Source organism: Microcaecilia unicolor, chromosome 2 (assembly GCF_901765095.1).
Source record: "Microcaecilia unicolor chromosome 2, aMicUni1.1, whole genome shotgun sequence".
NCBI lineage: Eukaryota > Metazoa > Chordata > Amphibia > Gymnophiona > Siphonopidae > Microcaecilia > Microcaecilia unicolor.
Genome location: NC_044032.1, coordinates 102869541 through 102894427, shown reverse-complemented (window position 1 = coordinate 102894427; position 24887 = coordinate 102869541). Strand labels below are relative to the sequence as shown.

Here is a 24887-nt window from a genome sequence, read left to right as displayed (position 1 = left end):
TAGCCTGTGGGTGGGTGTATGTGTATGTGAAGGGGCTATGGGAAGTTTGCATGGAGGTGGTATTATGTGGAGGGGTATATGTTGAGGGAAATGCATTATAGGATATTTCACGTACAGTTGCACCCTCTCCCTCCACTTATGATGTCTCCCAACCCCACATGCTGTCCCTCTCTTCCCTACCCTCTGCCACTTTACATTCACTTGTTTTCCACCCCTATTTTCTCCTTTGAAAACTATTCCACAACAATATCCACGCACCATAACACTGCTATGTAGTACAATCAAACATTTCAAGACAATCTATACAGATAGTTTTGGAAATTCAAAAGCAAGTCAGTCCAAATTCCCATTAAGGGAACAACTCCACTTTCCATGGATAAAAGTATGCACAAAGCTCCATTACACGCATACCTCTATACCCATCAACTTAATTCTATAGCAGATCACCTAAGTTAGGTACCAATTACACATGTAACTTATAGAATACAAGTACTTCTGTGCGTGACTGTAACAATTACATAAGTGTTAGCCGCATGGGCATAATTTGACAGTTTCATTTGGGGGGGGCAAAGGGTGGGGCATTTCTCTTTCAATCTCCTTTGAGCCCTCTCCCCCCCCCCCCTCCCACAGCATTGGAGTCTTCTAGTGGCACCCGGTATCGCCCCCCCCCCAATCCCTCAAGCCACCGGCAGCCTCAGTAAAAGCAGTACACACGCTGCTTTAGACCTGCCACAGAGGCCATTCTCTTTCCTACAGCTTCCCGCCTATGCGGGAACAGGAAGTTGGAGAAAGAAAGGCCTCCGGGGGCAGGTTTAAAGCAGCTTGAGTGCTGCTTTCTCGCAGAGGCTGCCAATGGCTCAGGGTATTGGATAATGGGGTGGCAGCTCATTTGGGGAGACACTGCCCCCCCCCCCCCCAAACTATGCCCATGGTTATTCTTCATCATATGTGCACAACTGCCTTTGGGTGAAAATGCAAGTGTGCATTCATATGGGGAGCAGCATGGATGGGATATAGAGGGGCCAACATTTATGCACTTAATTTAGAGAATACAGTAAATTATGGGGTAAAGTCTTTAGGTGCAGGTTAAAGAATATCGCTTAAGCGGGGTTTTTTCAGCGCCAATATTTTAGGCACCATTTAAAGTTCAGTGCAGTTTATAAAATACATGCTGAAGTGGAGATTCGCATGTAAATTTAGGCATGCCATTTGCACCAATTAAAACATGGTGCAAACGCCTGTGCCTAAATTTACAAGCAGAGCGCCATTCTGTAATTATGTATGTAACTCACAGCCATGCCCTCGGTTCCACCCCAAAACACCCATGACCCTCCCATTTCTGTACCCCCATTTTTTGGAACACATAAATTTTAGGCATGGATGGTCCCAATTAAATCTACTTAATGCCAATTTTTGCTTGTTAAAAAGCCACTTATTGGAACTAATTGGCTTATTCAATTAAATTGCGGGCACAAATCGGGCACATGCCTAAGTTTGTGCATACAACTTTTACCAGCCTTTACAGAATCAGGGGTATGTGTTTAACTACTGCACTAAGGACTACATTCTATATATCACACCTAACAAATCAGTACAGAAAAAAAATATGACTAGGAAAATTTTATAAAGTATGCTTAAATTTAGGCGTACTTTATAGAATACTAGTGAGTGTTTTGTTTCAAATGGACATATCAAAAGAAAGCAAGAAACATTGACTATTTATTTACCTTGATGGATTTTGTTTGTGTATAGGGGCCAATGTTTCCATTTTCTTCTATTTATGGCTGCATATCTTTTCTAGGAGTTTGTTGTGTGCCGTCAACGCCTCCTCCGCATGATGCACCTGCCGCCATCCCACCCTACCATCTCGTAGTTTTGCTGGTGGAGGACCCAAAATCCCGCCAGCAGAAGTCCCCTGTTGTGTGCTGTGCTGACTCCGACGTGCTCTTCAGAATTGCTAGCCTGTGCAGGGCAGGGTTCTGTGCGTCTGACGTCCTGCACATGCAGGACGTCAGACGCACAGAAGCCCTGCCTGCAGAGGCTAGTAATGCTGAAGATCACACCGGAGTCAGAAGACAGGACTTGTTCTTGTGGGGTTTCGGGTTCCCCGGCGGCAAAGCTACACGTCGGTGGGTGGGTAGGGGTGGGGGTGAGTGTTGCTTCATCTGCATTTTGTTGCAGGGCTTATTTTGTTTCCTGGATTTTTGTGGGTGGCGTGGTGGTGGGGGGGGGGGGGGTGTTGCACCTCCAGCATTTGGAAGCGGGGCTTCTTTTTTTTGTGGTTTTTCGTGGGTGGCTTTGGGGGGGGGCGGCGCGGGGGGTGGGTTTTGGACATCCAGGGGGAGGAGTAGGGAAACACGCTTGGTTTCGATTCGTTCGTTGACACCCTTAACGTTCTGTGGGCAAAGGTTCTGAACTCACAGCACAACGTTAAAGGGTTCGTTCGACGTCATGACGTTTGACGCGAGGGCGGGGCACAGAGATAGTGGGATGGCTTCACCACCATGAACTTATGAACCCTTTATCATTGTGCTGTGAGTTCAGAACCTTTGTCCTCAGAACGTTGAGGGTGTGTTTTATTATAGTAGCTGCCTAAACTTCCATGTGGTTTATAAAATACGCCTAGCACTCATTCACATGACTAAATTTAGTCACGGGCAGCAACGCCAAGTAAAACTTAGTGTAAATGCCAACACCTAAATTAGGAGCAGACCATGTGTATAACAACTCACACAGATTTTAGAAACACCCACAACCCACCCATTCCACGCCCATGGCCAGACCCCCTAAGCAACTTAGAATTTACACGCATCAAGTTACAGAATATGCTTAGACAGTTGTGCATGTAAATTCTAATTAAAAACAATTAGTACTTATTGTTAATTGGCAATTATCAGCACTGATTGGCTTGCTAAGTTGAATACGCCAGAATATGCCCAGATTTCTGTGAATCTGGGTGTTAGGGTCACACATTTACATCTGCTATTGATGTGGAATAACTGGGCGTGGCTAAATTTAGGCACACTCATGCTAAGTTACGCAGGTAAAGTGCTCATATTGAATAAGTGCATAGCCCATATAATTTGAGCACTTAAGTTATAGCACCCAGTTATAGAATTGCTCCCATAAGCTCTGGGAAATTTTATGCCAAGCCATCCCTACATATAAATCACTGTCTTCTACGAGGAATAGTTTTAAAAACTATCCTCTATAAACATGTATATAAGGGACTATTGAGGATAACTTAAATCTAATACAACTTCAAAATAACCCTCTCCAAATGAGCATATCTCAACTTAACACTTTTTTATATCAATTTTGTTAATTTCACTAAAAATGAGAGGAAAAGCCTCAACTGACTCCTCCTTGGCTAATATATGTCCATAAAAGCATTTTACTTAGCTTTTTGAGCTATGACCTAGCTGCTGAATGCAGAATCGAGGAGGAAGAAATAGGGGAGCTGTGCCTCATTGTCAACAGAAGCGAGCGAGCCTATGTTCCAAGGATGCTGATGAAGGCTGTGAAACTTTGGCCATTGTTGGCCATGGAATAGAGATATATGAAGAGATAAAGAGTGAATACATCTCAAAAGCTCAAAAAGCTAAACAAAACGCTTATATGGACGTTATATATCAATTTAATAAAACTCTTTGGGAGGTTTGTCTGCCAATAATGACTGCATGAACTCCTAAAAGTGCTCGGCTTTGTAGCCAAGAAGGAGTCAATTGAGGCTTTTCCTCTCATTTTTAGTGAAATTAACAAAATTGATTTAAAAAGTGTTAAAAAGTTGACATATACTCATTTGGAGAGCATTAATTTTGAAGTTGTGTTTAAAAACTATCACCCATCACCAGTTTTTCAAAGTCTTCCTCTCTAAGCCCATTCTTCATGTTGTGTGTTTTCAGTGTGTGAGACACTTGCAAAGAATTCTGATAAGGAGATTATTGCCTCAGAAATTAGATACAAATCAGAAAGAAAAAAAACCTCAATTACCTGCCAAATGAATTATCTAAAAAGGGTTGTTAGAAGTGATGTTTTCAAAGTGTGCCACACAGACTAGAGTTTTGAATTTAATTCTCCCATTGCTGGAATCATGTAGATAAAAAGTCTCACTCACATGTACAGTTCAGATTTTGTATTTTAGAATATCAGAAACAATAATGACACCTCATTTCTATTTCTTATTTTCCACTGGAAAAATATTAAGCTTTTATAATTCAGTTTATTGCACATTTACAGAAAAACATACTATAATGTATCTCTCTTTCTCCACAATTAGCATTTTATCTGAAGAGGATGACAGCTTGTGGCACACTGTTTATGGATTACGATTGCTGGCACCTGGTGGAGTCCAGGATCCTGGCTGAAAGCTCTTAGCAGTGCTTGTCGGATCCTCCGAAGGCTCATTCGTTTCATAGAACGGAGCAGATGCGTGGCCTTTAATTTGGGTACGACCTGGTTGAGCAACAAGTCCTTCCTCATACTCCTTGACCTGCTGAAGCTTGTCCTTTTCATACAACTCATTGCTTCTGAGTTTTACCACTTCTCTGTTTTTTTCGTTGTTTAAAATTTCCTGAAACGTAAAAATAGAATTTACTTAAAATAAAACATAAAGAAAAAAAAAGTCTCTCCTGTGTTGGAGATTTCACTAGTTACATGTTATATTGACTTCTAGGAAAAATCAATAAAATCAAGAATAGAATAAACATAGTTGGTGCCCTCAATACCACACAAAGTCACCATATAAAAGGCACATGTGTATCAAGCAGATGACGGAGTTAATATTTTTCTTTTTCAAATCTATCATTTTGTTCTATAGTCTGTACCACAGAATGAAAGCCAACATGAAGGATAGTAGTTCTTGCTTGAAGAATTTTAGCTCCTAAGCAACTAGGCCTCATTGAGGGCAATTCTGTAACAGGGTGTCTGATGCATAATCTATAAAGCAAAATATGTGGCTATTTTCCTTTATAAGATACTAGAATAACCATTTCAATATGTGCCTATAATTTAGCTGCGAACGCTTACGCCAACCATGGAGCTGGTATAAGTACTTGCGCCTAAATGCCAGAGATATGCTCTTAACAAAACACTCTGTTACACATGGAAGCGAGAGTCCTGCCTAGGTACTGCTCATGGGAATGCTCATCTGTAAAATACATGCTGGACTAAATTCAGTAAATGGTGCTGAAAAAACTGTTCTGAAAAAACAATCAGCACAGAGCGTTATTCTATAAATGGCAATTCACAGAATACTGCTTAGAGCAGATTTCCGAAATCAAGTTTTGGGTGCGAGGATTTATACCAACTGAAACCTGGTGTAATTGGTTCATTAGCCAATTTAGCTGCACACGCATCTCAGGATACTGCACAATTTTGCGCACTATTTATAGAGTCCTGGGGGCTGTGCAAGTTATGTGCATATTTACTAAATAGGTCTTAGGTGCCCTCCTCCTTCCCTGGCCCCTAACCGTTACTCATTTGCCCTCCTCCTTCCCTGTTCCTCTTTACCCTGTAATTCCCTTGCCCGTAATGTCTTGTCTGTCTGTTTTACTTAGATTGTAAGCTCTTTGAGCAGGGACTGTCTCTCTATGTCAAGTGTTCAGCGCTGCGTGCGGCTGGTAGCGCTATATAAATGTTATTAGTAGTAGTAGTAGAATTTTGGCATATATGCACGTCTGTGATCACATATGCATATAAATTCCATTATTCTAAACATTTGCACAGGTAAATATTACTGCATATTTTATAGAAACAGCCCCACTGCGCCATTTCAATGTGTCATACTGAGTCAAACCAATTGTCTATTGAGCCTGACTGTCTGGGTCACTTGGAAAGAGTTGGACAGTCACTGTTGCTCATTCCCAAATGTAGTTGGTGGTGAGCTCTGTGTCTGCTTAGCTATTGAGTGCTAATGAATAACTCCTCCAGAAACTTGTCAAACCTTATTGAAACTTAGCTATGCTATTAGCTTTGATCACATCCCCTAGCAAACAAAAGGTTACAATATTTAAAATAGACAGAAAAGATAACAATAATGATGCCACTAAGTATAAGAACAACTGCAGATTTTAATGTGCATTGGAATTACGAATGCTTTTGGTCCAAAAGTTTTCTTCTGCTCCTATGGCCCTTCTATTGTACTGGAAAAGGACCCAGATGGAGCTAATGTATCATACATGTTTATTCACAAATAGTCTTAGGTTCCCCCTCCCCCCCACACATAGTTTAATTCCTTCCGTTTAGTCCGGTGTTTTCAATAGCAATCATTGGACATGAGGTACAGGTCCCTCAGAAGCCCAGGCACCCTGAGGTGCCACTGTTGAGTGATTGTGGAAACTTCCTCCTGACCTCCAGCATAATGCACAGCTGTTGGGTAAGCGCCTGAAATGCACTTAAATTAAAGGAAATAGAGCGGCTCATCCCCAGTATAACAGGACATAGAACCAGAGGAAGATGTGTCTCTTTGTAGTTACTGCACAATCAACTGCTGAAAGGTACAGAGAGCAGTGAAAAAATGTATACCCTTCTTTGATACAACTGTGTCATTATAAAGCAGCACTGTGCACCAACAGAGTCTGTAACTGAAGGACTATAGACAGTAAGATATTGATATGTACACAAACAGCTACAGTGTTATCTCCAGACTATAGTTTTGCATTCATTGCTCCCGTTGCCAGAATTATGCAGATAAAAATCTCCCCAGTTCAGATTTTGTATTTTAGATATCAGAAAAACTAATCACACCTCATTTCTACTTGTCATTTTCCACTGGGAAAAAATATTAAGCTTTTATAATTTGGTTTATGGAACATTTACAGAAAACACACTGTCTTGTATCTCCCTTTCTTCACAATTAGCATTTTATCTGAAGCAGATGACAGCTAGTGGCACACTATTTATGGATTACGATTGCTGGGGTCCAGGATCCTGGCTGAAAGCACAGTAGAGTTCTCTGACTCTTCAGGAACATTTGCTCTCTGTCTTAAAAAATTGAAGGAAAGAGCAAGGAATCCCAAGTGATTGCTCAATTTCATATTCCATCTTCAATAAGACCATTAATGTAGCTGTATTCACGCAATGCATGACAATTATGCTAGCAAAGCTTGGCCTGGATCGCTACGATATCATTACAGTACAGAGATTTTACTTTGTATGACCAGATTAGGGTGATTAGTATAATTTTTATTAGTTGAGAAAGCTCATCCCTCGATATTCACTTCCTTAAATTAAAAGTGCACTTTGTTCTTTACGCACGTTTCCACTGCTGCTTCACAAATGCAAAACACTACTCTTGATTTAAGTGCATATTGCGCATGCCCAACATGAATACGCAATGCAATTAACAAGCTAATTAGAACCAATAATTTGCTTTTAACAAGCAATTATTGGCACTAATTAAATTTAATTGGGTTTTACACATATACGCTGATGATGTAATGATCTACATCCCATTCAAACAAGACTTAAAAGAAATTTCCAACGACATCAACCAAAGTCTACATATCATGCACTCCTGGGCAGATGCATTTCAGTTGAAACTTAATGCAGAAAAAACCCAATGCCTAATACTCACCTCTCAACACAATATGAACAAATTTACCACCATCAATACACCAAAACTAAATCTGCCAATTTCAGAAACCCTAAAAATTCTTGCCGTTACCATTGATCGGCACCTAACACTTGAAAATCATGCAAAAAACACAACCAAAAAGATGTTCCACTCAATGTGGAAATTAAAAAGAGTAAGACCATTCCTCCCAAGGACCGTCTTCCGTAATCTGGTACAATCATTAGTACTCAGTCATCTAGACTACTGCAACTCACTCTACGCTGGCTGCAAAGAGCAAATACTCAAAAAAACTCCAAAACAGCCCAGAACATGGCAGCCAGACTCATATTTGGAAAATCAAAATACGGAAGTGCAAAACCCCTATGAGAGAAGCTACACTGGCTCCCACTCAAAGAACGCATCACGTTCAAAGTATGTACCTTAGTTCACAAAATCATCTATGGCGATGCCCCAGCCTACATGTCAGACCTGATAGACCTACCACCCAGGAATGCTAAAAAATCATCTCGCACATTCCTTAATCTTCATTTCCCCAACTGTAAAGGTCTAAAATACAAATTAATGCACGCATCAACCTTTTCCTATATGAGCACGCAATTCTGGAACGCGCTGCCACGCAACCTAAAAGCGATCTATGAACTGACCAACTTCCGCAAACAACTGAAGACCCATCTCTTTGACAAGATATACCACAAAGATCAACACATGTGAAACTCCCCACATATATCCAGAGATGTTTAATAATGCCTTCTGTTATATTACTATCATGTATTCCATTACCATGCAACCCAAAATCCTTCTGTAATACCAAATGTCTATTCTCTTCTTATTTCAACTATCATGATGTATTGTAAGCCACATTGAGCCTGCAAAGAGGTGGGAAAATGTGGGATATAAATGCAATAAATAAATAAAAGATCTGTGCCTCAATGTTATGCACAACCTGAAAAAGGGGGCATGAAAATGGGAGAATCATGGGTGGAATGGGGCATTCCTAAAATTAATGCATTGTTACAGAAAAATAGGGATACATGTCTAATGTAGGTGTGCACATTTGCAACATGTTTCAGTTGATGCAAAGTGCCTAAAATTAGGCATGATTCCCAGGCATAAGCGCTATTCTATAAAACCATGCCGAACTTTTAAGCATGGCAAATAAATAGCACTTTTTCAGTACCATATATAGAATCTAGCACACATAAAAAATGCTTACTTCCAACCTAGTACGTAAGAGAATGGTTTAATTTTTCCAATTTACACAGTTACATATATAAAAATGTCTTTTAAAAACAAAGCTCAACACACCTCCAAAATCTTAACTTATAATTTGTCATTTTGTAATGGAGGAAAAGACCTCAAAAAAATCTGTGGTACTTTTCAGAACTTCACTGATATATAGTACCCACAGGATAACCACTCATCATTGGCCAAAAATCTCCAATTTTTCATCACTTAATATTTTTACTGCATATGGTAAAATTAGTTCTTACCTGATAATTTTCTATCCATTAGTCCAAACAGATCAATCCAGACACTTGTGGGTTATGTCCCTCTGCCAGCAAGTGGAGATAGAAAGAACTTTTGAGGTTCACTATAAATGGTCACGTGCAACCTCAGTATTGTCGCTACCAAAAGCAGTGTGAACAAGCAATCCACTAACATATCAGAACTCTCCTGCCTCCATAAAACTTGTACAAGCTCTTCAACCGCCACATGGGTCTGACATTGCAACAGGAACCGAAAGCTGTAAACTCAAACTGCAACAGATCAAAACACACGCTGAGAAACAAATAAATCTACAGGTGGGCCTCTGGATTGATCTGTTGAGACTAATAGAAAGAAAATTATCAGGTAAGAACTAAATCTTCCTTCCATAGTGTCCCTCAGATCAATACAGAGACTTGTGGGATGTACCCAAGCAGTCCTCAAGTAGAGCGGGATACTGATACCCCAGCCGCCAGGACAGAAGCCCCAAATGCGGCGTCCCCCTGCACCACTCGTCCAGCCAATAATGCTTAGAAAAGGTACGCACCATGACCAAGTTGCCGACCGGCAAATTTCTTCCAAAGAGACCAAGCGTGAGTCAGCTGCCGAAGTTGCTTGCACTCTGGTGGAAAAACTTGTCAAGACCGTCCTGTAAAAAAGCCAGGATGGTCGACACCGATGCCGACGAAGCCTGCTGCTGCGAACCAGGATTCGAAGGTCTGCCACACCCGTGCATATGATGTTGAAGTGGAACGCTTCCATGATGGCAACACAGTGGTAATCACCATGTCCAGGGTAACCCTTCTTCCTTAACCACGCCCTTTCAAGAACCAAGCCGTAAGACCAAGGGGGAGGGATCCTCCATGGCGATTGGACCTTGCCACAGTAACCCTCGGTGGGCTTGGAGCCATAGGGTGCTATCAATCTGCAAATGGATCAAGTCCACATACCAGGGGCACTGGGGTCAATCCGGGGCCACCAGATTCACTCGTCTCAGATGCCATGCAATGCATCCCACTACCCTGCCCACCATGGGCCACGGAGGAAACAAGTAGAGAAGTAGAGACTGGGAACAGGTCTGTAGAAGCGCATCAATACCCTGTGACCTGGGGTCTCTGCCCTTGCTGAAGAAGTGGGGCACCTTTGCGCTGATTACCTGAGCCATGAGATTGATTGCCAGGATCCCCCAGTGTTCCGTGATCTCAGCAAATGCCCAACTCAAAAGCTCCCCCTCCCCTGGATCCAATGCATGGTGACTGAGAAAGTCCACCTCGACATTCAGAGATCTCACAATGTGGGCCGCCAAGAGGAGGGGTAGGCACAATTCCACCCATAGGTATAGCAGAGACACTTCCTTGGCAAGAGGGGTGCTCTTGGTGCCCCCTTGCCTGTTGACATATGCTACTGCCATAGCATTGTCCGAAAGAACTCATACCGGCTGTCCCTGTATCAACAGCTGGAGCTTCCAAAATGCCAGTTGGATAGCCCTCAGCTCCAACCGCTTGATCATCCAGAGGCCTCCACCAGAGACCAAGTCCCCTGCGCCAACTGGCTCAGGCAGTGTGTCCCCCAGCCTGACAGGCTGGCATCCATATATACCACCACCCAGTTCAGGGTGGCCAGGGGCATTCCTAAGCGAAGATTTTCCGGGCGCAGCCACGAACGCATGGCCAACCGAGAATGAGGTGACCAGGGAAGGCATACCGAGTAGTCCTCCGACAAAGGAGACTACCGACTGAGAAGCAACCACTGGAGAGGCCACATATGGCTCCGGGACCACAACACCATGTCCAAAGTGGCTGCCCTCAACCCCAAGAAAGGATCAACTTGGTCAACTTGGCCCCGGGGGAACGGGTCAGGAACCTAACAATGCAGAGTTGCGGCCCTCCACCTGCTAGACAGAATACTGAAGTTTAGGTGGCTGCAAATGACCACGTATATTGAGCTTCAGAAGTTCTCTTTATCTCCACCTGCTGGCAGAGGGACATAACCCACAAGTTTCTGGATTGATCTGTGGGACGCTATGGAAAGAGGTCCTTTTACTAAGTTGCGGTAAAAAGGGCCCTGCACTAGCAGGTAAAAAGGCTGAAAAAAGACATGGCCATGGGGGGGGGGGGGGAGCACTTACAGTAACCCACTGAGGCTCCTGTGCTATCCCGGTGCTGCCTGATTACCGCCAGGTAAACCTCCTGTAGCTCAGGAAATGGCGCGAACTGGTGCTGGAACTACCACTGGTGCCCACGTTGGGCTGGCAGTACATAAGTACGTAATATTGCCATACTGGAAAAGACCAAAGGTCCATCAAGCCCAGCATCCTGTTTCCAACAGTGGCCAATCCAGGTCACAAATACCTGGCAAGATGCCAAAAAATTACAAAACATTTTATGCTGCTTATCCAAGAAATAAGCAGTGGATTTTCCCCCAAGTCCATTTTAATAATGGTCTATAGACTTTTCCCTTAGGAAGCTGTCCAAACCTTTTTTAAACCCAGCTAAGCTAACCGTCTTCACCACATTATCTGGCAATGAATTCCAGAGTTTAATTACATGCTGAGTGAAGAAATATTTTCTCTGATTTGTTTTAAATTTACTACTTTGTAGCTTCATTGAATGCCCCCTAGTCCTAGTATTTTTGGAAAGTGTAAACAGATGCTTCACGTCTACCCGTTCAACTCCACTCATTATTTTACAGACCTCTATCATATCTCCCCTCAGTCACCTTTTCTCCAAGCTGAAGAGCCCTAGCTGCTTTAGCCTTTCTTCATAGGGAAGTCATCTCATCCCCTTTATCATTTTCGTCGCCCTTCTCTGCACCTTTTCTAATTCCACTGTATCTTTTTTCTGATGTGGTGACCAGAGTGGAGGAGTGGACTAGTGGTTTGGGTGGTGGACTTTGGTCCTGGGGAACTGAGATCGACTCCCACTTCAGGCACAGGCAGCTCCTTGTGACTCTGGGCAAGTCACTTAACCCTCCATTGCCCCATGTAAGCCGCATTGAGCCTGCCATGAGTGGGAAAGCGCGGGGTACAAATGTAACAAAAATAACAAAAATAAATAAAATATTCGAGGTGTGGTCGCACCATGAAGCAATACAAAGGCAACTTCAGATTGGTGCGTGGTAAGCCCACAGTGGGCTTAATGCCGCTTGGTAAAAGGGCCCCTTAATTTTCAGATTTCCTTACTGAAAGAGTGTGTGATATACATACAAATGATAGTAGGGCACAGACAGTAGTGGAGCGCTGTTTATCCCTTGAAGAAGCTATGAGTAAGATGGTACCCCTTCAGACTAGAAAGCTAAGTGTGCTTGCTGTTACTCTCCTTTTATGCTCCTGCTTTGTATATTGGGACAGTTTTATGGACACTAATTAAGGAAATCTGAAAATTATATACAGTAAAAATATTAAGTGATTAAAAATTGGAGGTTTTGGGGAAATGAGGAGTGGTTATCCTGTGGATACTGTGTCAGTGAAGTTCTGAAAAGTACCATCGATATTTTTTGAGGTCTTTTCCTCCATTACAAAATACAAAATTGTAAGTTAAAAAATTATAAGTTAAGATTTTGGAGGTGTGTCAAGCATTGTCCCTCGGATTCTATATAGTGCAACTAGATTTCCAGACGGAAATCCAGGCCGATTCTATAACAATGCGTGTAACTTAATTGGCTTAACAAGCCAACCAATGTTGTTAACAGCACTTAACAAGCAATAATAAACACACTAATTGGTATTAATTAGAATTTATGCACACAAATCCCTAAGCATATTCAGTAACGCAGTGCACCTAAATTTTAATGGGCGCAGGCAAAAACTGGCATGGTTATGGGCAGGGAAATGGGTGTTTCATGGGTGCTCCAACATTTACATGTGTTTTTGTAGAATGTGATCCAGTGCGCGTAAATCAACGTGTAGGGATTATGCCAGGTTTTCGTTGGTGTAAATGGCTGTGCATAGTTTTAATCGCAGTGAGGTCCGCCTAAGCATATTCTATAAACCGTGTGTAAATCTAAGCTTTTCTTATAGAATACACCTAGGTAGAAATGTTTACCATGCAGATTTTTTAAGTGACATATACAGAACCCTACCCCTGTATGTTTGAATCTATACTACGTAAAAAAAAAAAAAAACAGCAGAGAGAGAAGCAACACAAGCAATTTTTTTTATCTTGTGGCAAACTAAACTGCAGAAAAAAAAACTCACTTCCCTTAGATTATCTACTGCTTTCCTTACTGTGCAATTTGCTTTCTCTCCAGGAGTTACACATTGGATCAACCTCCAGCTGTTTCTTGCATTTAATTTTTTTAAAGCAGTGCAACTCAACCCTCTCTAAGAGGCATACCTACTCAAGTTTTCAGAATTACCACAACGAATATGCATGAGATACATTTGCAGATAGCAAAGACCCATTATATGCAAAAGATGTATCATGCATATTCATTGTGGTGATCCTGAAAACATGACTGGCAAGGTATGCTCCCAGGAGAGGGCTGAGGAAGACTGCCTTAAAGGAGGAATATTTATTTATTTATTAGGATTTATTTACCGCCTTTTTGAAGGAATTCACTGAAGGTGGTGTACAGTAAGAATAGATCAAACCTGAGGAGGAGGCAATTAGAGCAGTAAAAATATTCGAACAACAATACAAAGTATGGCATGGTATACTACTTGCAATGACAACACAATATGTATCAGAACATTATAATTGATAGTGAAGGGTAAGGCAAAGTTGTAACATAAAGATGAGTAAGAAAGTAGGAAAACAGGGAATTTTTAAACAAATGTAACCAAACGAAAACCAATGTAAATCACTGTAAAAAGCTGTGATTTTGGAAAGAACATCTATTTTAAGAAACAGTCCTCTTTTTCTCTACCATTCCTGCTTTGACAGCTGCGGCCCACTTTACTGCAAATAAAAGAGTTCGTTATAAACCCCCTGCTCAACACACAAACAGAAAAATGGAACGTTATCCTTTTTTAATCAGTTATTTCTTCCCGCTCTTTACGCTTCTAGCTTATTCAGAACCAGCCAATGCTGGGACTGTGACTCCATGACCCCTCTTTTTTTTTTTTTTTTAATAAATTAAACCTCTCCCCTTGTCTAGCCCAGTTATTCTCAACTAGACAAGTTTACAGGATGTCCACAATGAATATGCATGAGATACATTTGCATGCAATGGAGGTAATGCATGAAACTCTTTCATATATAATTGTTATGGCTATTCTGAAAACAGACAGGGTGTACCCTGATCTAGCCTAATTATTGTAGTGGCATCTAAACGATTAGTCCAGTAGGATGTAATGGAATGGAATGGAATATGATTCTTGTATCCCGCTAACTCCCAAAAAACAGTAGTTCAAATGGTTAACAAAAGAATAAAAAAGAACAGTTTGACCAAAATGGATAAGTTTTCAAATTTTAATGAAAAAAAAAAAGATGGGGCTACTCACAAATATAAGGGTACAGAGCACCAGAAGCATGCAACCTGATAACAGAAAGAATCTTCCAGGAATCTCTTATACCTAACACCCATAAAAGAAGGAAAAATTAGACGATAAGTGTCTTTAGATCTCGAGGATCTGCAGTTGGATGGAAGAGACACCAGTCCACAAAAGTATTCCGGACAGGACCTATCAAACAACAATACACCCAAGTTCAAAAAGAATACAAGCCTGTATAGAAAGCCAATGAAGAGAAATCAGTACTGGAGAAAATCAGTCAAATTTCTTCAGATGGAATTTGATGAGTTTGGCGGCAGTATTCTGGAGAATCTGGAGCTTGGTACGAAGCTCAACTGTAACAGACATACAATTGCAGGCATCCACACTGCTCCACAACTAATTCTTATCATAGAAAGAATCACATGGAGTAAAGACACATATAGCCTTCCTTTCCAACTGGCACAGCCATCACAGTCAGCAACCTTAGTAATGTCAGGAAGAATGAAAAGAACTTTCATTTCAGATAAGTGGCAATTTTTCTTTTCTTTGTATTCTGATTGAAATTGCTTTTTTGGAATTGCACATTTTTACACATTTATATCTCATATTTACGGGATTATCAGGAATGAGAGGTGATGATGAATGATTAGGTATCAATGCTACTGCCATTCAGTTGACCACTTGCTTTATTGGCTCACGCATTTGGTTCCTATTTTTATTTATATTTGTTTTTATAGATTGACAGTACTGTCAGATTTTTTTGATATGTTAAAGCAGTAATGTGATTTTCCACAAATATCTTTTGAATTTATTAGGATGCATGTGAGTCATCACTATCATAAGTCATGTGGAAGGGCCCTACCAACGCGCAACTGTTTTTCACATACAACCCCATTTTTCAGCCCTTACAGATTTATGCAATAGAGGTCCCATATTTCCCATAGTCCCCACATGCCATACCTGCTACCTGGAGCACCAGATAGCATTGTCAGGGGGGCGGAATGCCAGTACATCATCCTGCTGCTCTACAAAGTCAATTTAATAAATCTGCTATCCTAAAAAGACGTAACACCAAGTCACTATGGGGTCTTTTAACAAAGGCTTGCTAAAATGCATAAAAGAAAGAGCACCGTTTGCAATAGAAACGGACAGAAATTGCAAAGGAAGAGAGAATAGAAAAAAAAGGAACAGAGACTGCAGGAGTTAATGAACCTTTTAATGAACCTATATGGGCTAGAGACGCCCATATATTCCAATAGGCATCTCTTGAGTTTAGCGTGCACTAAAAATGCTACTGCGCCTTTGTAAAAGACCCCCTACCAGAGCAATTTAAGATAAGTCTGTTCAGCTATTTTCTATAGAGGACAAAGTAATAGTGTATTTCATTTTGGACACATGAGCACTGAAATTGACATGTTTTACTATTTTTAGCCATTTTTGATAAGAATTGGAGATACCCTAGGATGTTATGGGTTCACAACGGCAGCAATACTGCTTTAGTGGGTAAGATCGGAGAGTCTTATAATTGCGGTGTTTCAACATATTAGAGCAAGATGGGTTCCACGCTATCCAACTGAGGGGTCTCAGTAGTAAAAAAGGCCCGTTCTGAAGGCAAGGAAACGGGCCCTAGGCAGGCAATTCCTCCCCACCCCCGCGCTACGGCCCCCTCGCCCCCCCTTCGGCGAACCTGTCGCCCCCCCCGCCGCCGTTGTGTACTACCTGTGCTGACGGAGGACCCAAACCCCCGTCAGCCGAAGTGTTGTTGTGCCCTTCGCGTTCCTTCCTCATCTTCTCTGGAAGTTCCTCTGCGTGCGTCTGACATCAGACGCACGAAGTCAGACGCACGCAGAGGAACTTCCAGAGAAGATGAGGAAGGAACGCGAAGGGCACAACAACACTTTGGCTGTCGGGGGTTTGGGTCTCCCGTCAGCACAGGTAGTACACGGTGGCGGGGGCGGTTTTCAGCGGTCTGGGAGGGGGCGACAGGTTCACGGAGGGGGGGGGGGGGTCGAGAGGGCCGTAGCGCGGGGGGTGACAGATGATTCCGAGGGAGGGGGAGGAGTAGGGTACTCCTCTCCTTGGAATCAGCTGTCATGACATCAGTGACGTCAGTGCATGTCTGCCTAGCAGACCACCTCCAGCCTAGGGAGCTACAGTCCCAGGCACAGAACGTTGGAGGTGAGAATTATTATATAGGATGTCTTTTTGGGAAAGGAAATTAATTCAATTGATTGGTGTATTGTCTCCTTGGGATATATTACTGTATTTGGGCTTTACAAATTCAAGAACAAGAGAGGGTCCTCTTTGAAGATGCACCTGCACACTGGCAGCCATCCAGCTAACCCTCTGCTCAGTGAGCAGCAGTGGCTAAGAAAGTAAATAGAATGGTAGGAATTATTAGGAAAGGAATGGAAAACAAAAAAAGAGAACGTTATAATGCCTTTATATCGCTCCATGGTGCGACTGCATCTCAAATACTGTGTGCAATTCTGGACACAGCATTTCATAAAAGTTATAGTAGTGACCAGATATAAAAATACAGAGAAGGGTGATGAAAATGATAAAGGGGATGGGACAGCTTCCCTATGGGGACAGGCTAAAGCGGCTAGAGCTCTTCAGTTTTGAGAAGAGACAGCTGAGGGGAGATATGATAGAGGTCTATAAAATACTGCGTGGAGTGGAACAGGTAGGCCTGAATCGCATGTTTACTCTTTCCAAAAATTCTAGGACTAGGAGGCATGCAATGAAGCTACTAAGTAATACATTTAAAACAAACCAGAGAAAATATTTCTTCATTCTACATGTAATTAAACTCTGGAATTCACTGTCAGAGAATGTGGTAATAGCAGTTAGCTTAGCAGGGTTAAAAAAAGGTTTGGATAATTTCCTAAAAGAAAAGTCTATAAGCCATTATTAACTACTACTTATCATTTCTATAGCGTTACTAGATATTAAGTTGGACTCGGCAAAATCCACTGCTTATTTCTAGGATAAGCAACATAAAATCTGTTTTACTCTTTTGGGATCCTGTCAGGTACTTGTGACCTGGATTGGTCACTGGTGGAAACAGGATGCTGGGGTTGATGGACCTTTGGTCTGTCCCAGTATGGCAAGGCGGCACTTATGTTCTTATGTAACGACACAGCTATACAAACATGATTACATTGTTAGAAGAGATGTCCCTGCTCCCGTGGTCAGCCAGAATTTCAGAGGTTGAACTAGTGTGAAAAAGGGAGGGGCAGGGAAGGGCAGAGAAAGTTAAGTACATATGTGGATTTCATTTTTACATATCCCCATTTAGCATAATGCATGTGTTTTGCACCTGCTAGAAAGCAAAGCAACATCCATTTTTCTAACCTGCAGTCCCCACCAGCCCAAAAGGTTTCAAAGGAAGGCTCTACAGAGAGTTCCCATTTGAAAATAGGCTTGCAGGTCCATAGGTACTTTCCTGAAAGCTATGTGCTCCTTTTACTAATCGGTGCTACCGATAAGTGTGAGCTGAATGTGAAGAAGCCCATTCAATTCTCATGGGCTTCTTCACATTCAGCACATGCTAACTGGTGTGTAAAAGGAACCCTATGTAAGCTCCTGTTCCCCCCCCCCCCCCCCCCCCCAAAAAAAAAAAAAAAAATTTGGCCAGCTTGTTCTCAGTAGTAGTACAGTAGATGTAATATGCTATAGCAGCAGAAAATCTGTGGGGTGAATTTCAGTTCTCACCAACCATCCATTTCAATCATGTATCCATCATCCTGTTCATCTAATCTGCTTGCCCACTGGTAGCTGGAGGGAAAGGGGCTGATCTAACATGGTGAACTGGGTCTATTGGGCAAAAGCCTTGCTAGTGATGCTGGGTATTTAGATCATTACATAATAGGTGCCAGCGGAAATTTAGGGCCCTGTTTACTAAGATGAGCTAATGTTTTTAGCGCGTGCTAAAAATTAGAGTGCACTAATGCTAGAGACACCCATAGGAATATACAGGTGTCTCTTGCATTAGTGCGTGCTAAAAACACTAGAGTGCCTACAGCTCGGCTTTGTAAATAGGGCCCTGTGTGGCTGCCACTGAAAATCCAGAGTGTGTGATCAGCACTGCGGGTATGTGAACAGCAGCAATACTCAATCACTGTCTTGATTGGCAATCCACATACATTTAGGATAGCTTTTTTTCTGTCCTAAGTTATGCTGATACTTATCTGGTGCTAAAATTGCCTGTGTCTGGATAAGTGCCAGCTCCTCTTCAGGTATTTCCTGATGTTGCTTTTAAGCTTATCTCCTCAAAGCAGTGGCGTAACCAGAAGTCAATTTTTGGGTGGGCCAACAGGTTGGATGGGTGGGCACTAGACAGTGGTGTGCTGGTAAATGTTTAACAACAGGCTCTCTCTCCCCGGTCCACCTCTGCGCCCTCCCCCCCCCCCCCCCCCCGTCCACCTGTGCACCTCCCCTCAAAATTGCAGAGCTGGCTATAGCCGGGGAGAGAGCCTGGGGGGTGGGGGAGGCAATCCATTACTCTCTCCAGGAAAAAAAACATTAAATGATCCCAGGTTCCAATCTAATTCATGTTTAATGTGGGATAAAATGCCATAAATAAGTAAATAAATATAAACTTTTAATGTTGAGCACCTGATTCTCAAAGTGGACATGTTCCAATCATTATAATGAAAATAAAATGATTTTTTTCTACCTTTGCTGTCTGGTGACTTTGTTTTTCTGATCATACTGGCCCAGTATCTGATTCTGCTGCTATCTATCCTCTTTACTCCGTTTCCAGGGCTTCCTTTCCATTTATTTCTTTACTTTCCGCCTTTCTTCTTCATTTCTTGCTCTGGGTCCTCCGTAGACTTGACTGTCCAGTGGATCCAGCTTCTGCCTATTTTCTTCATCCATGTGCAATTTTGTCCTCTCTTCCTTTTCCCTCATCTCATCTCCTTCCTCACTCTTCCTTCCCCTCCATCCATGTCCAGCATTTCTTCTCTCTCCCTTCCCTCTCCTCCATCCATATACAGCAGCCTCCTCTCTCCTGCCCTTCCCTCCATCCATCCATGTCCAGCAACCCTCCTCTGCCCCCTGCCCTCCCCTCCATCCACCCATGTCCAGCAACCTTCCTCTCTCCTCTTCCCTCCCCTCCATCCACCCATGTCCAGCAACTCTCCTCTCCCCTCCATCCATCCATTCCCAGCAATTCTTCTCTCTCCCCTGCCCCCCACCTCCATCCATCCCCAAAAATTCTCCTCTCTCCCCTACCCCCCACCTCCATCCATCCATCCTTCCCCAGCAATTCTCCTCTCCCCTGCCCCCCACCTCCATCCATCCATCCCCAGCAATTCTCCTCTCTCCCCTGCCCCCACCTCCATCCATCCATCCATCCATCATCCCCAGCAATTCTCCTCTCTCCCCTGCCCCCACCTCCATCCATCCATCATCCCCAGCAATTCTCCTCTCTCCCCTGCCCCCCACCTCCATCCATCCATCCATCCCCAGAAATTCTCCTCTCTCCCTTGCCCCCCACCTCCATCCATCCATCCATCATCCCCAGAAATTCTCCTCTCTCCCTTGCCCCCCCACCTCCATCCATCCATCCATCATCCCCAGCAATTCTCCTCTCTCTCCCCTGCCCCCCACCTCTATCCTTCCATCCCCAGCAATTCTCCTCTCTCCCCTGACCCCCACCTCCATCCATCCATCCCGTGACTCTCCTCTCTCCCCTCCCCTCCTGCTCCCATCCATGTGTCCAGCGATTCTCCTTCACCCCCATGCATCCTTCCCTCCCATTCTACCTGCCCGCCCTCTCTCTGACGGTAGCGCTTCCCAGACGCTACCTACCATGCCGCCACGATCTACCTCCTCCCTCTGTCTCACTCTCAACAGCAGCGGTAGCGATTCAAACACGCTACCTCCTGTTTCTAACCCAGAAGCGTCTCCTCTGCAGAGGAGACGCTTCCGGGTTAGAAGCAGGAGGCAGCGTGTTTGAATCGCGACGCTACCGCTGCTGTGAAATGTGAAAAGAATGGCAAGAGAAGGAATAGAATGCTGATGAAAAAGCAGAGGTACAGATGAGACAAGGATAACCACGAGGGAGACATAAGTTTGTAGAACGCCATTGTAGAATGGAGCAATGTGAAAAGGAATTTTTGGAACCTGGCAGTGATTTCTTAGTGGCAGTGGCAACTCTGAAATGATGTGACAGCAACTCTAGTAGCTCGGAAATAAGGCCAGTGCTGGGCAGATTTTTATAGTCTGAGCTCTGATTATGGCTAGACAGATCTGAATGGGCTGGAGTGAGTTTTGTTGGCAACTTCACTTGTTGAGGAAAAAGATCAGTGATGGGAAGACTTTACGGTTTATGCCCTGAAAATGGCAAGGACCGATCAAGATCAAGTATGCATATGTTATATCCCATCATACCATATGCTATGAGTTTATCTTGTTGGGCAGACTGAACGAACTGTGCAGGTCTTTATCTGCTGACATCTACCATGCTACAATGACACACATTTATGCAGCCCAAATTTCAGGCACAAAACAGTCTCTACCCAACTTATATAAAACTATCCTCCATAAGAGCAATTTTCAAGATTTCTAGGGTTAAACAGCGGTTAAACCATAAAAAAAATAAAATAAAATTTCCCTGGGCAATCAGTAGGGACAAGATGGAAGTCGGGAGTATGGCCAAGCCAAGCCCAAATAAGCAAGCAATGGCATTTCATTTTTAAATCCACTTGCCTGCTTTTCACTCTGTTACTCTGTATACTTTGCACTTGAAAATCAAACAGCTTAAAAAGAAAATAGCTTGAATGCCTTGGATGGATGCGTCAGCTCTGATGGCAAGTGTCAAGGGTTCTAGTGCTTGGTTAAATAGGAGAGGAGAGAGGAGGCGACCTTGTTTCATTCCTCTTTTTAAGGGGAATTGTTTGGAGAGATTTCCATTAATCAATAAAGAGGCTAAAGGATTATCATATAGTAGTTTAATCATGTGAATGAAGGTGTCACTGAAGCCAAACCACTTGAGTATGTGAAATAAATACTCCCATTCAATTCTGTCGAATGCCTTTTCTGCGTCTAGCGAAATCGCAATGTTGATTATCTGTATGAGAACTGGCACTCAACAGAATATTCCAGAATAATCTGGAGTTGTCACTGGGGAGCCTACAAGGGGTGAATCCATTTTGATCTCTAGGGATTAGGGTCAGTAGCACTTTACATAGTCTGGTTGCTAAGATTTTTGCATAGATTTTGTCGTCTATGGTTATGAGTGAGATGGGTCTAAAATTTTCTACTTTACTATGATCTCTGTCTAGTTTTGGTATAACAATGATGGAGTTCCTTTACTTTGATTAGATGAGAGAAGGGCAACAGGGACTGTAATTTAGGGGTAAGAATTTCAGTGATGGCTGAAAAAAATTCAGCAAAAAAAACCAAAAACAAAACAATTTCCTGGTGCCCTACCTTTAGGGAGTGATTTGATATCTGACGAAATTTCAGGAGGGGTTTTAGGTTTCTCTAAATCATTTTTTTGTATGGAAGATACAATAGAGTGGGAAATATTTTCCATGTATTTATCAAGTTTAGAATCAGAGAATTGAATTTCTGAGCTATACAGCGTTTGGTAGTAGTTGATGAATTGTTGAGCAATATTAGCTTCATTAATGTAATTATTACCCTAACAGTCAGTAATAAGTTTTATTCTAGAGTTAATCCTTTTGGCCTTTAAAAAACTGGGCTAACATGTGGCTTGATTTATTATTCTCTGCATAAAATTTAGATTTCTGCACAGGAATATGGGACATAGCTTCTTTGGACAACAAATAGTTTTATTTATATTTCAGTTCAATCTCTGTCACCGATTCTAAAATGTATTGATGCATTTTCCCTCCTTTCTGGATATAAAATAAACTAGACAAAATCAACAGTTATGCCCCCTTTCTCGTTTCACCATGAAAAATCATATAAAAGAATTCCCATTTAAATGGGAACAGGAAAAAAATAAAATATTTAGGAATATGGTATAGTAGCAATCCCTTACAAACCATTAAACCTAACTTAGAATACATTACTGAATTGGTTAGTGATAAAATAGATCATTGATCCACTTTATTCCTTAGTTGGTGGGGAAGAATCGAGTCAATAAAAATAGTACTTGTCCCCAAAAATAAATTATATTCTTAGCATAATTTCCACAACATTTTTATTAAAATATTAGCGTCTCCTTAGTAAATTTTTTTGGAAGAATAAAATTGCTCAAATAGCTCTCAATAAGTTAAAACTCACTAAGGGGCCTGGTTACTAAGCTGCGCTGTAGGAATGCTAGCGTTTTTAGTATGCGCTAATGCTAGACACCCCCATATTAATGAGGAGTGGCCTAATGGTTAGTGCAGTGGGCTTTGATCCTGGCAACCTGAGTTTGATTCCCACTGCAGCTCCCTGTGACCTTGGCCAAGTCACTTAACCCTCTATTGCCCCAGGTACAAAAAACTTAGATTGTGAGCTCTCAAGAGACAGAGAAAGTAACTGCATATAATGTGTACAGTGCTGCGTAAATCTAGTAGCACTATAGAAATATTTAGTAGTAACAGTAATTTTTAGCATGCGCTAAAAACACTAGCGCACCTTAGTAAACAGGGCCCTAAGAGATCATCTTCTTCATTTAGGATGGGATGACACCTATTCAACAGAAATTTCACTCTGGTATAACACTACTTTCCAAAATCAAGAATACTCTAAATGGTGTATCCTCACCAATTTTATTACAAATACCATGGATATAACAAAATACGACCCACCCTCATTACAATTTTACACCTGGATACAAACCCTTCTATCCACAAATAAAACTGCTTAAAGAATTTACAAAGAAGTACAGCAATCTAATCTCACGTGCTAATTTACAATCTCATTGGGGAAAAGAGTTGGGTCATCCAGGAGACCTAATTGACTGGCCAATAGTCTGGTCAAAATTTAACCGCCCTACCCTGTCAGCCTCTGTAACACAATCCTCATATTACACTGAACATAAGGCTTATTGGACTACCTTCAAACTAATTAAGCTCTCATCCAGAAACAATATATTTCTAGTTGCTAGTCCTGCTCACAGGAAGATAGGGACTTAAAACATTTTTTATTCCAATGCCCCAATGTCAGTCTTTTCTGGAATGCAGTTTGGGATAGAATAGTGTCTATTATCCTAGTAGAAAAACCTACACATATAACCTATAGTATTGTTGTTTTACGTTCATCTTGCCCGGACCTTATACTCTCTGAGAATTTTTTAAAATTGTTCAACACTATGCTGACAATTGCTTCACATTTAATTGTTTTACACTGGAAGGATAATTCTAAACTTCATATTACTGAATGGTGGTCTCACCTTTGTTCGATCAAGAAATATAAAACAGCATATACAACTCACTATTGTGCAATTTCACAATCGAGAAAGACCTACCTACCTTTGGACAATTTTTGTGAATCTTCAAGTCCCTAAATAACCCATCTTCCAAGTATATAAGATCTAACATTAATGTAATTATACTGTCTTTCTGACAAATATTCTTTTATGTACACAGCGATATACGTATATGTTCATTCTGATAGTTACTGTAACTCCTTAATGCTGGATGCTATTGCATACATTTTTCTTATATGACTATACAGTGGTGGAAATAAGTATTTGATCCCTTGCTGATTTTGTAAGTTTGCCCACTGACAAAGACATGAGCAGCCCATAATTGAAGGGTAGGTTATTGGTAACAGTGAGAGATAGCACATCACAAATTAAATCCGGAAAATCACATTGTGGAAAGTATATGAATTTATTTGCATTCTGCAGAGGGAAATAAGTATTTAATCCCTCTGGCAAACAAGACCTAATACTTGGTGGCAAAACCCTTGTTGGCAAGCACAGCGGTCAGACGTCTTCTGTAGTTGATGATGAGGTTTGCACACATGTCAGGAGGAATTTTGGTCTACTCCTCTTTGCAGATCATCTCTAAATCATTAAGAGTTCTGGGCTGTCGCTTGGCAACTCGCAGCTTCAGCTCCCTCCATAAGTTTTCAATGGGATTAAGGTCTGGTGACTGGCTAGGCCACTCCATGACCCTAATGTGCTTCTTCCTGAGCCACTCCTTTGTTGCCTTGGCTGTATGTTTTGGGTCATTGTCGTGCTGGAAGACCCAGCCACGACCCATTTTTAAGGCCCTGGCGGAGGGAAGGAGGTTGTCACTCAGAATTGTACGGTACATGGCCCCATCCATTCTCCCATTGATGCGGTGAAGTAGTCCTGTGCCCTTAGCAGAGAAACACCCCCAAAACATAACATTTCCACCTCCATGCTTGACAGTGGGGACGGTGTTCTTTGGGTCATAGGCAGCATTTCTCTTCCTCCAAACACGGCGAGTTGAG

General features: G+C 42.1%; 1 protein-coding gene across 1 annotated transcript in view; it reads right to left on the bottom strand.

The window, feature by feature from the left end:
* Positions 1-4120: 4120 nt before the first annotated feature.
* Positions 4121-24887, bottom strand: part of NDUFAF2 (NADH:ubiquinone oxidoreductase complex assembly factor 2) — a 267607-nt gene continuing 246840 nt past the window's right edge. The window contains exon 4 of the mRNA XM_030192281.1: positions 4121-4573. Coding sequence (XP_030048141.1) covers positions 4319-4573 — 255 coding nt within the window. The 3' untranslated portion in view covers positions 4121-4318. The remainder of the gene's footprint in view (positions 4574-24887) is intronic.